Below are 14,600 nucleotides of genomic sequence, written 5' to 3'. Positions count from 1 at the left end.
ATGAAAACAGTTTTTCTGTATTGTGTATGTCTACTGTTTTGTGTTGTCGTACTCAGGGGATAAAAACCAGAGTATCTGTTGTGTATTTGGGTTGATCAATTAAGGATACAGGCCCGCTGATTGGTGACGACACCTCCGTCAGACATTATCGTCGCCGACTCACGCGCCAACATATTTATATTGATTTTAAATTGTGGTAGAAAACATTTTCAAACTTTAAAATGGACTTCGCAATTAAGATCTCCCTCCAGATTAAGGAAATAGAAGGCATTTAAGCTGAGACGTAGTTTCTGGATGAAACCGCTTGTATCTATAGAATCCTACACAGGAGTAACATTGTTTTCCATTATCGGTTCGTCAGTTACTTTTGTATTAACTAGTTACACATTATCTACTTTTGTTTTTTAACCAGTTACATATTATCTACATTTGTATTAACTAGTTACACATTATCTACATTTGTATTAACTAGTTACACATTATCTACATTTGTGTTAACTAGTTACACATTATCTACTTTTGTATATTTACTAGTTACACATTATCTACTTTTGTATTAACTAGTTACACATTATCTACTTTTGTATTAACTAGTTACACATTATCTACTTTTGTATTAACTTGTTACACATTATCTACTTTTGTTTTTTAACCAGTTACATATTATCTACATTTGTTTTAACTAGTTACACATTATCTACATTTGTATTAACTAGTTACACATTATCTACATTTGTATTAACTAGTTACACATTATCTACTTTTGCTTATTAACTAGTTACACATTATCTACTTTTGTTTATTAACTAGTTACACATTATCTACTTTTGTTTATTAACTAGTTACACATTATCTACTTTTGTATTAACTAGTTACACATTATCTACTTTTGTATTAACTAGTTACACATTATCTACATTTGTATTAACTAGTTACACATTATCTACTTTTGTATTAACTAGTTACACATTATCTACATTTGTTTATTAACTAGTTACACATTATCTACTTTTGTATTAACTAGTTACACATTATCTACATTTGTATTAACTAGTTACACATTATCTACTTTTGTATTAAGTAGTTACATATTATCTACTTTTGTATTAACTAGTTACACATTATCTACTTTTGAATTAACTAGTTACACATTATCTACTTTTGTTTATTTACTAGTTACACATTATCTACTTTTGTTTATTAGTTACACATTATCTACTTTTGAATTAACTAGTTACACATTATCTACTTTTGTTTATTTACTAGTTACACATTATCTACTTTTGTTTATTTACTAGTTACACATTATCTACTTTTGTTTATTTACTAGTTACACATTATCTACTTTTGTATTAACTTCTTACACATTTTCTACTTTTGTTTATTAACCAGTTACACATTATCTACATTTGTATTAACTAGTTACACATTATCTACATTTGTATTAACTAGTTACACATTATCTACTTTTGTATTAACTAGTTACACATTATCTACATTTGTTTATTGACTAGTTACACATTATCTACTTTTGTATTAACTAGTTACACATTATCTACATTTGTATTAACTAGTTACACATTATCTACTTTTGTATTAAGTAGTTACATATTATCTACTTTTGTATTAACTAGTTACACATTATCTACTTTTGAATTAACTAGTTACACATTATCTACTTTTGTTTATTTACTAGTTACACATTATCTACTTTTGTTTATTAGTTACACATTATCTACTTTTGAATTAACTAGTTACACATTATCTACTTTTGTTTATTTACTAGTTACACATTATCTACTTTTGTATATTTACTAGTTACACATTATCTACTTTTGTTTATTTACTAGTTACACATTATCTACTTTTGTATTAACTTCTTACACATTTTCTACTTTTGTTTATTAACCAGTTACACATTATCTGCATTTGTATTAACTAGTTACACATTATCTACATTTGCATTAACTAGTTACACATTATCTACTTTTGTATTAACTAGTTACACATTATCTACATTTGTATTAATTAGTTACACATTATCTACTTTTGTTTATTAACCAGTTACACATTATCTACATTTGTATTAACCAGTTACACATTATCTACATTTGTATTAACTAGTTACACATTATCTATTTTTGTTTATTTACTAGTTACACATTATCTACTTTTGTTTACTTACTAGTTACACATTATCTACATTTGTTTATTAGTTACACATTATCTACTTTTGTTTGTTTATTAGTTACACATTATCTACTTTTGTTTATTTACTAGTTACACATTATCTACTTTTGTTTATTTAGTTACACATTATCTACATTTGTTTATTAGTTACACATTATCTACTTTTGTTTATTAGTTACACATTATCTACATTTGTTTATTAGTTACACATTGTCTACATTTGTTTATTAGTTACACATTATCTACATTTGTTAATAGTTACACATTATCACCTTTTGTTTATTTACTAGTTACACATTATCTACTTTTGTATTAACTAGTTACACATTATCTACATTTGTTTATTAGTTACACATTATCTACGTTTGTATTAAGTAGTTACACATTATCTACTTTTGTATTAAGTAGTTACACATTATCTACTTTTGTATTAACTAGCTACACATTATCTACTTGTTTATTTACTAGCTACACATTATCTACTTTTGTTTATTTACTAGTTACTCATTATCTACATTTGTTTATTAGTTACACATTATCTACTTTTGTTTAATTAGTTACACATTATCTACATTTGTTTATTAGTTACACATTATCTACTTTTGTATTAAGTAGTTACACATTATCTACTTTTGTATTAACTAGTTACACATTATCTACTTTATTTATTTACTAGTTACACATTATCTACTTTTGTTTATTTATTAGTTACACATTATCTACTTTTGTTTATTTACTAGTTACACATTATCTACATTTGTTTATTAGTTACACATTATCTACATTTGTTTATTAGTTACACATTATCTACATTTGTTTATTAGTTACACATTATCTACTTTTGTATTAACTAGTTACACATTATCTACTTTTGTATTAACTAGTTACACATTATCTACATTTGTTTATTAACTAGTTACACATTATCTACATTTGTTTATTAGTTACACATTATCTACATTTGTTTATTTACTAGTTACACATTATCTACATTTGTTTATTAGTTACACATTATCTACATTTGTTTATTAGTTACACATTATCTACTTTTTTATAAATATTTTATAAACAACATGCAACCAAACAGATGTCTTAAGCAGAAATAAAGTCTTCCTTTTAGATTTGACAGGGTGATGCTGTTTCTACTATACCCGTGATATCCCACTGGCCCTGTATAGAGTCAAGGTCAAAAAGATGATGTTTTGTTTATCTTTGACTTAGCCAATGACACATGCTTTTCGAACATTTGTTTGCTTAACATATTCGTTTGGCTACTCAAAAACATAAGTATAAGATTTATTCTGGACCGTGGACCTCAGGATCATGACACAGACTTAGTCCAAAATTGTCTTGATTTTAGACTAAACCAATTAAAGATGACATTCCAAAAAGTTATCACCATTTATAATTAGCTGAGCTAACTTAAGTTTAAGATACTCTCAAGATTCTGAGGCCAATCAGTGCATGCTATAACGCAATCATCAAACAACATTAGTTGTGATTTCATTTTATTGCAATCAGACGGGAAACAACTCGGATTGTCTCACAACAAATTATCTTTTCAAAACATGCGTGGATTTATAACGTTTTTAAAATGATACATTCTACACTATAAATGTATTTCCATAAAAATAAATCAGTCTTACTTGTTTTTAACAATTTTTTAAAATCTAGCTGATGATGAGTTAAACGTCATACATCTCTAAAAATAAATATTCTATCAACACATAACTTTAATAATTGGTGATCTTTTCACTTCAAATGGTATTAATACGTCATGGTATTAAAATTCTACCTTTCTAAACTGTTTTTGTATCCCGTCCAGATTAACGTTCACATTGACATTCACAGAAGGGATAATGTTTCCTCTCGTTTCGGGCGTACACGTTCTACTTCCGGTAAATGTTGGACGTATGACGTCATTAGGCCACATAAAGTTGTTGGTATTATGATTGTTTCCATATCGTTCTTCTTTGGAGCGGAATGGTTCTGTCCCAAATACTGATGCCAAGTACCCTGTACTAACGCATGTTTTACTCATCGGCACATACCCTGAGTATAGTGTAGGCTGTGACGTCATCACTGAGTCCCCGGATGAATGACATGGTTTACACAGCATCCTTAATTCGTCATCACATTTGCGAACGCGCCTTCTTGCCTGTCGCCGCCGGAAGTCACCCCTACCGAAATCATCTATGTTTGCTGGATGAATCGCCCAATAACTTCCTTTCCCACTTTCACTCCGTCCGGATTTGATAAAACATTCGTTGAGAGAGAGATTGTGACGAATGCTATTCCTCCAACTCTTATCCTCCATCTTATAATGTGGATAATTCTTTGAGATCCAATCATAGATTTCCGATAACAACATTTGTTTAGAGGGTTCACTTTGTATCGCCATTGAAATCAAAGCAATATAAGACAAGTTTGGTTTCTTTGCTAAAGCAGTTCCATCTGTATGTTCGTTTGAATCTTCACATGTCTGAAATTTAGCAAATTTGTGATGTAGGTTTGATTCCGACTCTGCATCGAGTTTTCTTTTCTGAGTAGGACCGTCATTCATGATTCACGTCCGAAACAAACTCACCTTCCCCCGTCCAACAAGAGTTGTGTGGTGAAACAGTCATACCAAGTATATCATATATTCCAGTCCTTTGTTTATTGCAAAGTGAATACACAAAAACTCCGGAACTGTTATATACAAACGAAATCAGGACGATTTAATATAAAACTTTCTGTAGACGCAATGTATTAATAAGGATAACAGTACTATTATAATATATCAATGTATATTAAAATGACTTTCAACATTTCATTCAGACAAAAGTGTCAGCTATCCAAACTGCCAAACATAATAAGACGTATGTGTTACCAACACTCATACCGCACTCAATGAAACTGTTTAACGTCGCCATGATACATGTATATGTATGTGAATAGAAAGGTCACTCGGTACTTCTCGGCCGTTTTCGGAACAGATCAGTGAAACTAAGTTCTGCCGTTCTATCGTCTTTTTATGTACAGTATCATTAGGGTTATCAGAAAACATTAAATAGTCGTATTTTTAAAGTCAATATAGCTACAATTTTCATTAAAATTGTTTTAATCAAAGTAATATATAGACTTTGGCAATCACTGCCTTTGTACATCTTGAAAATATTTACGACATGTAATACACAACACAACAGTTCTTTGGAGACAATGTGCTACATAGTGTCGGTTAGAGTTGTAAAGACCAATATATTCAGATAATTGGGATTTGTGTCATCTCCGAATATCAGGTTTCTCATGAACATAAGTCGATTCACATAATAATCCTTTCTATGTATCCAGCAGTATAATGTCTCCGATACACTAATATTGCTCATTTTAGATTGAGTATATGCAGATGCTTTCCCTGACCGAGAAAATCAGTAAAACTAGAATAACAAAAACGCTTCCTTCAATGCAAAGTTTGATAATTGTGTACATGTCACGTGACGAAGTTCCATCATGACACTGAGATCGATCGGGTTCCTCGTCTCTCCTGATAACGTGAATGGCAGGATTGGTGAAAAGAAAGTGTCTAAATATGCATAAGGCTATTGATATGACAAACATTCCATCCGTATTTTCTTTATGAAAACATTTTTAATAATTACAAGACTGTTTGTATTTTTACCGCTATAATTATAAAAAAGAGAGTTGGATATATTATATTATAATAATTGTACATATTTCAAAACAATACATTTTAATAAACTGAGGAACGTAACAGTCATTATCAATTGTTTAAAGCATATCGTCCTACGACGAGCACAGGAACCCATTTTTTATGTTTCTTATAACAGATCAAACATGTAGTATATGAAGCTCAGCCATCCATACCGATACTCTAATTATCATATGGATGTGAGGACGGAATGTGTATTTACATATCATAATATTTCATACCGTGACAGTTATCCTCTGTAGACCCAAGGTTAACATCTGATTGGGTCATTCTACTTTCAATTTAGAATGTAAGCATATTGTAATTTCCTTTAACGAGACTTTAAATATTCCTTTGGATTGTAGTTTTACTTCCGATTTCTAGTTCCAATAACGACCTCTATTCTAGTCAGTAGCACAATTGAAAGCAGTATTACTTGTTTACATAGAAATATTTCCATTAAGTTCGGCTTGGGATAGTCACATTTTCCTTTCCTTGTCTATAGTATGAATATAAAATCATTGAAATTGGAAAGAAAACCACACACATTCATAATTTTAAATATCAAATCAAATTCTTTCATATTGTAGTATTGCCGTTTGGATGCGGCTAGGTTCAGGCGACAAATGAAAACGCAGTTTTCATATGTCAACAAAACTGTACCGAAGTGACAGTAGTTACCTACATTTGTAAATTGAAGCGTACCATGACTGTCAACAACAACTCGTAGCGGAGTCATATTTACTATTTACATATTTACTATTTACATATTTACTATTAACTGTTTTAGACCATCTAAATGAAGTACATAGATACGTTGAACTTAACAGATCGGAAAGAAAATAGTGAAACAAATTATGCAAAGATAAACTGCGATCTCCTGACAAAAAATTGGACATTGAAACATGAAAAGCACAAAAACTGGTGTCCGAACTGAGATAATGCCTCACAAACATGTTTATCTTCGGTATTTTGAATTTGTCGCAAACAACATGTGTATCTCAAAGGGCGCTGCCATTTTTCAATCCATATAACAACGATACGAGCTTTTTCATTGGTTGCTTATTACGTAAATGTAAGGGGGCAACTGCGGTGATCCAGCAGGTGGCGCAGTGCGGGAACCTACTTTTGACGCGACATCTGCCAAGGGTAGTATAGAGAAGATCAGACAAATACCCTTGGCTTGCGAAGTTTTTCATTTGATATCTTCTCGTGATACTACAGTGTATACTGTTTCACTGTGCTGCTATTTTATGTGTTTTGATTACCTGTTTCTATTCGTTAACAAAGATACTGCTATTTTGTGTGTTTTGATTGCCTTTTTCTATTCGTTAACAAAGATACTGCTATTTTGTGTGTTTTGATTACCTGTTTCTATTCGTTAACAAAGATACTGCTATTTCGTGTGTTTTGATTACCTGTTTCTATTCGTTAACAAAGATACTGCTATTTCGTGTGTTTTGATTACCTGTTTCTATTCGTTAACAAAGATACTGCTATTATACTTTATCTCGAACCTCTAGTTTAATGTTTGTACCAGATATACTTTATCTCGAACCTCCAGTTTGATGTGTGTACCAGATATACCTTATCCCGAACCTCAAGTTTGATGTTTGTACCAATTATACTTTATCTCGAACCTCTAGTTTAATGTTTGGATCACATATACTATAACCCGAACCTCCAGTTTGATGCGAAAATATAGCTCTCCAAATATGGCAATTTGTTTCTTTTTCTTATTTTTGTCCGTTGTTTGTGAGCTCGTAGGGCCTTTATCGTCTCATGTAGGGTGTTGATTTTTTGTAAATGTTAGCTTTAGCCTATTGTCTGTACAGGTTTTTAATTTCAAAGACATGAATTTGAAAATGGCGGAAATATAGACCTCCGAATATGGCGTTTCGTTCATTTTTTAACGTAAATTTTAGCGTAATTCATGAAAATTCAAAGGTGAAATGTTTTGAATTGGATGTGAAAGATCATGCTTTCAGACACATAAAATGACCAAGTTCAAGGTCATAAGATTCAAAATGGCGGAGATATAGGACATCGAAAATCGAATTTTTAGTTTATATTTGTCCTTGCCCGAGACGTTTTAGCGCCTTTAAACCTGTATGTACAGTGTTGATTTTTCATACCTATGTTGTATGAACTTTTGTCTTCAAAAGTTATTTATTTTAAAGGGGTTATATAGAAAAATGGCGAAAATATAGCTCTCCAAATATGGCAATTTGTTTCTTTTTCTTATTTTTGTCCGTTGTTTGTGAGCTCGTAGGGCCTTTATCGTCTCATGTAGGGTGTTGATTTTTTGTAAATGTTAGCTTTAGCCTATTGTCTGTACAGGTTTTTAATTTCAAAGACATGAATTTGAAAATGGCGGAAATATAGACCTCCGAATATGGCGTTTCGTTCATTTTTTAACGTAAATTTTAGCGTAATTCATGAAAATTCAAAGGTGAAATGTTTTGAATTGGATGTGAAAGATCATGCTTTCAGACACATAAAATGACCAAGTTCAAGGTCATAAGATTCAAAATGGCGGAGATATAGGACATCGAAAATCGAAATTTTAGTTTATATTTGTCCTTGCCCGAGACGTTTTAGCGCCTTTAAACCTGTATGTACAGTGTTGATTTTTCATACCTATGTTGTATGAACTTTTGTCTTCAAAAGTTATTTATTTTAAAGGGGTTATATAGAAAAATGGCGAAAATATAGCTCTCCAAATATGGCAATTTGTTTCTTTTTCTTATTTTTGTCCGTTGTTTGTGAGCTCGTAGGGCCTTTATCGTCTCATGTAGGGTGTTGATTTTTTGTAAATGTTAGCTTTAGCCTATTGTCTGTACAGGTTTTTAATTTCAAAGACATGAATTTGAAAATGGCGGAAATATAGACCTCCGAATATGGCGTTTCGTTCATTTTTTAACGTAAATTTTAGCGTAATTCATGAAAATTCAAAGGTGAAATGTTTTGAATTGGATGTGAAAGATCATGCTTTCAGACACATAAAATGACCAAGTTCAAGGTCATAAGATTCAAAATGGCGGAGATATAGGACATCGAAAATCGAAAATTTGGTTTTTATTTGTCCTTGCACGAGACGTTTCAGCGCCTTTAAACCTGTATGTACAGTGTTGATTTTTCATACCTGTGTTGTATGAACTTTTGTCTTCAAAAGTTATTTATTTTTAAGGGGTTATATAGAAAAATGGCGGAAATATAGCTCTCCAAATATGGCAATTTGTTTCATTTTCTTATTTTTTTCCGTTATTTGTGAGCTCGTAGGGCCTTTATCATCTCATGTAGAGTGTTGAATTTTTGTAAATGTTAGCTTTAGCCTATTGTCTTTAAAGGTTTTTAATTTCAAAGACATGAATTTGAAAATGGCGGAAATATAGACCTCCGAATATGGCGTTTCGTTCATTTTTTAACGTAAATTTTAGCGTAATTCATGAAAATTCAAAGGTGAAATGTTTTGAATTGGATGTGAAAATTCATGCTTTCAGATACATAAAATGACCAATTTCAATGTCATATGATTCAAAGTGGCGGAGGTATAGAACTTTCAGCGATTTTGAGTTGTGATTACATGATGTGGCATGTGGCCAAAGGGAGATAATCGGTATCTAATACTAAAACTCTAATCGTACGTGTTATTCCGCATTGGTTCAAGATCTTCATAAGAAAAGGAGAATTTTTGCACTTTTAAAAAACCTGAAATTCTAATGTTTTTACCTATTCATTATCAAAATTGATATTTTGAACATAAATCTCAATATGAATTTCATTTATATCACGGTTATCAAGGAATAATTACCTGTCAGAAAACATTTTTAATTTTGAAATTCATAATTAGCCAGCCAATCAGCGGCCGGGTTAAAATTTTGTCCTGGGCTTAACCTTCTATACACACGGGCCGTTTCGAAGGTCTTTCTTCATTTAGTTTTGAATACTTTTCGAGATGTTTTAAGTTCTACATGTACACGTATATATGAACAATGTACACATGTTTGCGTAAATACACGTACATGTGTAGCTACACCGCATACATGGGAGGCCGTCCTTACGTGACCCTAGCTGTTAATAGGACGTACATTTGAACAAACAAACAACAAAAGTAATGCACAAACCCAATAACTGACAGGTTTAAAAACCTTTTATGTGTGTGGCAGAGCTGTCACCTGTGACACCGGATGTTCAAACACAACCGGTTCAATTTGAGAAACTACCCGGCCGTTTTGAGATCACAGAACCAAATAAATTCCCATATAGAGGACCGTGTTAACGTTTGCTACTATTCAGTTTAAATGAAGTTATCAAAATTCTTTACAAATTTTACATCTACATGTATTGTCCGACCCACACATAAACCATTAACTGGTGTACCCTGAATATATCCAATCAGCAGGCTCCTATATATTCACCTCTCTATGAAATCTTGTGCCCAAAGGGGGATTCCCCTAAATCTGTTTTTCGGTTGGACCAGACTACTTTCGTAAGAAACGCTTTCTGATTAATATTGAGTGACATCGCCCGTTCGTTCAAGCAATCGTCCGTTCGCTAACATTACTTATATCATTACATAGGTGGAAATCCCGTGTTTTGATCGCGATCAAATCTAGTTATTATTCTTATTATTTCCACGAAACCATCTTAACACTTTTTCTCACGAACGGAACAAGGTACGGCGCTCAAATTTGGACACGTTATGTATGTACATGAGAGCTTGAAACGTAAGTTCGATTTTGTACGATAAGGTTCAAGGTCAAGGTCACAGACGTAAAAAACAAATTTTTCGGAACGAAGTTTAAACGCTCATTACTTCATTACCGTACGCTGTACATGGTTCACGTTTAGTTATTCAGACAGATCTTGACATTGCGCGTGCTTTTCCCATGCCATGTTATCAGAGATTATGTCAAGGTCAAGAGTTCGCTACGGGGTCAAACAAAGGTCAAAAACGAAATTTGTCACAGAAAAGTTTTGAATAGCGCATATGACAGATCATGCTCTCAGGAACATAAAATGACCAATTTCAAGGTCATATGATCTAAAATGGCGGAGATATAGGACATCAAAAATCGAATTTTTAGTTTATATTTGTCCTTGCCCGAGACGTTTTAGCGCCTTTAAACCTGTATGTACAGTGTTGATTTTTCATACCTATGTTGTATGAACTTTTGTCTTCAAAAGTTATTTATTTTAAAGGGGTTATATAGAAAAATGGCGAAAATATAGCTCTCCAAATATGGCAATTTGTTTCATTTTCTTATTTTTGTCCGTTGTTTGTGAGCTCGTAGGGCCTTTATCGTCTCATGTAGGGTGTTGATTTTTTGTAAATGTTAGCTTTAGCCTATTGTCTGTACAGGTTTTTAATTTCAAAGACATGAATTTGAAAATGGCGGAAATATAGACCTCCGAATATGGCGTTTCGTTCATTTTTTAACGTAAATTTTAGCGTAATTCATGAAAATTCAAAGGTGAAATGTTTTGAATTGGATGTGAAAGATCATGCTTTCAGACACATAAAATGACCAAGTTCAAGGTCATAAGATTCAAAATGGCGGAGATATAGGACATCGAAAATCGAATTTTTAGTTTATATTTGTCCTTGCCCGAGACGTTTCAGCGCCTTTAAACCTGTATGTACAGTGTTGATTTTTCATACCTATGTTGTATGAACTTTTGTCTTCAAAAGTTATTTATTTTTAAGGGGTTATATAGAAAAATGGCGGAAATATAGCTCTCCAAATATGGCAATTTGTTTCTTTTTCTTATTTTTGTCCGTTATTTGTGAGCTCGTAGGGCCTTTATCGTCTCATGTAGGGTGTTGATTTTTTGTAAATGTTAGCTTTAGCCTATTGTCTGTACAGGTTTTTAATTTCAAAGACATGAATTTGAAAATGGCGGAAATATAGACCTCCGAATATGGCGTTTCGTTCATTTTTTAACGTAAATTTTAGCGTAATTCATGAAAATTCAAAGGTGAAATGTTTTGAATTGGATGTGAAAGATCATGCTTTCAGACACATAAAATGACCAAGTTCAAGGTCATAAGATTCAAAATGGCGGAGATATAGGACATCGAAAATCGAAATTTTAGTTTATATTTGTCCTTGCCCGAGACGTTTCAGCGCCTTTAAACCTGTATGTACAGTGTTGATTTTTCATACCTATGTTGTATGAACTTTTGTCTTCAAAAGTTAATTATTTTTAAGGGGTTATATAGAAAAATGGCGGAAATATAGCTCTCCAAATATGGCAATTTGTTTCTTTTTCTTATTTTTGTCCGTTATTTGTGAGCTCGTAGGGCCTTTATCATCTCATGTAGAGTGTTGATTTTTTGTAAATGTAAGCTTTAGCCTATTGTCTGTACAGGTTTTTAATTTCAAAGACATGAATATGAAAATGGCGGAAATATAGCCCTCCGAATATGGCGTTTCGTTCATTTTTTAACGTAAATTTTAGCGTAATTCATGAAAATTCAAAGAGAAATGTTTTGAATTGGATGTGAAAGATCATGCTTTCAGACACATAAAATGACCAAGTTCAAGGTCATAAGATTCAAAATGGCGGAGATATAGGACATCGAAAATCGAAATTTTAGTTTATATTTGTCCTTGCACGAGACGTTTCAGCGCCTTTAAACCTGTAGTACAGTGTTGATTTTTCATACCTATGTTGTATGAACTTTTGTCTTCAAAAGTTATTTATTTTTAAGGGGTTATATAGAAAAATGGCGGAAATATAGCTCTCCAAATATGGCAATTTGTTTCATTTTCTTATTTTTTTCCGTTATTTGTGAGGCTCGTAGGGCCTTTATCATCTCATGTAGAGTGTTGAATTTTTGTAAATGTTAGCTTTAGCCTATTGTCTGTACAGGTTTTTAATTTCAAAGACATGAATTTGAAAATGGCGGAAATATAGACCTCCGAATATGGCGTTTCGTTCATTTTTTAACGTAAATTTTAGCGTAATTCATGAAAATTCAAAGGTGAAATGTTTTGAATTGGATGTGAAAATTCATGCTTTCAGATACATAAAATGACCAATTTCAATGTCATATGATTCAAAGTGGCGGAGGTATAGAACTTTCAGCGATTTTGAGTTGTGATTACATGATGTGGCATGTGGCCAAAGGGAGATAATCGGTATCTAATACTAAAACTCTAATCGTACGTGTTATTCCGCATTGGTTCAAGATCTTTATAAGAAATGGAGAATTTTTGCACTTTAAAAAAACCTGAAATTCTAATGTGTTTACCTATTCATTATCAAAATTGATATTTTGAACCTAAATCTCAATCTGAATTTCCAAATTTATATCACGGTTATCAAGGAATAATTACCTGTCAGAAAACATTTTTGATTTTGAAATTCAGAATCAAACAATCCAATCAGCGGCCGGGTTAAAATTCTGTCCTGGGCTCAATCTTATATACACACGGGCCGTTTCGAAGGTCTTTTTTCATTTAGTTTTGAATACTTTTCGAGATGTTTTAAGTTCTACATGTACACGTATATATGAACAATGTACACATGTTTGCGTAAATACACGTACATGTGTAGCTACACCGCATACATGGGAGGCCGTCCTTACGTGACCCTAGCTGTTAATAGGACGTACATTTGAACAAACAAACAACAAAAGTAATGCACAAACATAATAACTGACAGGTTTAAAAACCTTTTATGTGTGTGGCAGAGCCGTCACCTGTGACACCGGATGTTCAAACACAACCGGTGCTATTTTGAGAAACTACCCGGCCGTTTTGAGATCACAGAACCAAATAAATTCCCATAGAGGACCGTGTTAACGTTTGCTACTATTCAGGTTAAATGAAGTTATCAAAATTCTTTACAAATTTTACATCTACATGTATTGTCCGACCCACACATAAACCATTAACTGGTGTACCCTGAATATATCCAATCAGCAGGCTCCTATATATTCACCTCTCTATGAAATCTTGTGCCCAAAGGGGGATTCCCCTAAATCTGTTTTTCGGTTGGACCAGACTACTTTCGTAAGAAACGCTTTCTGATTAATATTGAGTGAGATCGTCCGTTCGTTCAAGCAATCGTCTGTTCGCTAACATTACTTATATCATTACATAGGTGGAAATCCCGTGTTTTGATCGCGATCAAATCTAGTTATTATTATTCTTATTATTTCCACGAAACCATCTTAACACTTTTTCTCACGAACGGAACAAGGTACGGCGCTCAAATTTGGACACGTTATGTATGTACATGAGAGCTTGAAACGTAAGTTCGATTTTGTACGATAAGGTTCAAGGTCAAGGTCACAGACGTAAAAAACAAATTTTTCGGAACGAAGTTTAAACGCTCATTACTTCATTACCGTACGCTGTACATGGTTCACGTTTAGTTATTCAGACAGATCTTGACATTGCGCGTGCTTTTCCCATGCCATGTTATCAGAGATTATGTCAAGGTCAAGAGTTCGCTACGGGGTCAAACAAAGGTCAAAAACGAAATTTGTCACAGAAAAGTTTTGAATAGCGCATATGACAGATCATGCTCTCAGGAACATAAAATGACCAATTTCAAGGTCATATGATCAAAAATGGCGGAGATATAGGACATCAAAAATCGAATTTTTAGTTTATATTTGTCCTTGCCCGAGACGTTTTAGCGCCTTTAAACCTGTATGTACAGTGTTGATTTTTCATACCTATGTTGTATGAACTTTTGTCTT

At 32.5% G+C, this 14,600-nt stretch overlaps 1 protein-coding gene across 1 annotated transcript; it reads right to left on the bottom strand.

Moving 5' to 3' along the window:
- Nucleotides 1-3,465: 3,465 nt before the first annotated feature.
- Nucleotides 3,466-4,753, bottom strand: LOC138311818 (forkhead box protein E4-like). Its single transcript, XM_069253002.1, has one exon. It carries the CDS (start codon nt 4,751-4,753, stop codon nt 3,974-3,976), a length of 780 nt encoding a protein of 259 aa, XP_069109103.1. The 3' UTR covers nt 3,466-3,973.
- Between the last annotated feature and the right edge of the window lie 9,847 nt (nt 4,754-14,600).

The sequence above is a fragment of the Argopecten irradians genome, unplaced genomic scaffold, assembly GCF_041381155.1.
Source record: "Argopecten irradians isolate NY unplaced genomic scaffold, Ai_NY scaffold_0127, whole genome shotgun sequence".
Lineage (NCBI taxonomy): Eukaryota > Metazoa > Mollusca > Bivalvia > Pectinida > Pectinidae > Argopecten > Argopecten irradians.
This window is presented reverse-complemented; position numbering and strand designations above follow the sequence as displayed.

Excerpts from the sequence above, each read along its gene's own strand:
- LOC138311818 (XM_069253002.1), bottom strand. The coding sequence starts at position 4,753 with ATGAATGACGGTCCTACTCAGAAAAGAAAACTCGATGCAGAGTCGGAA.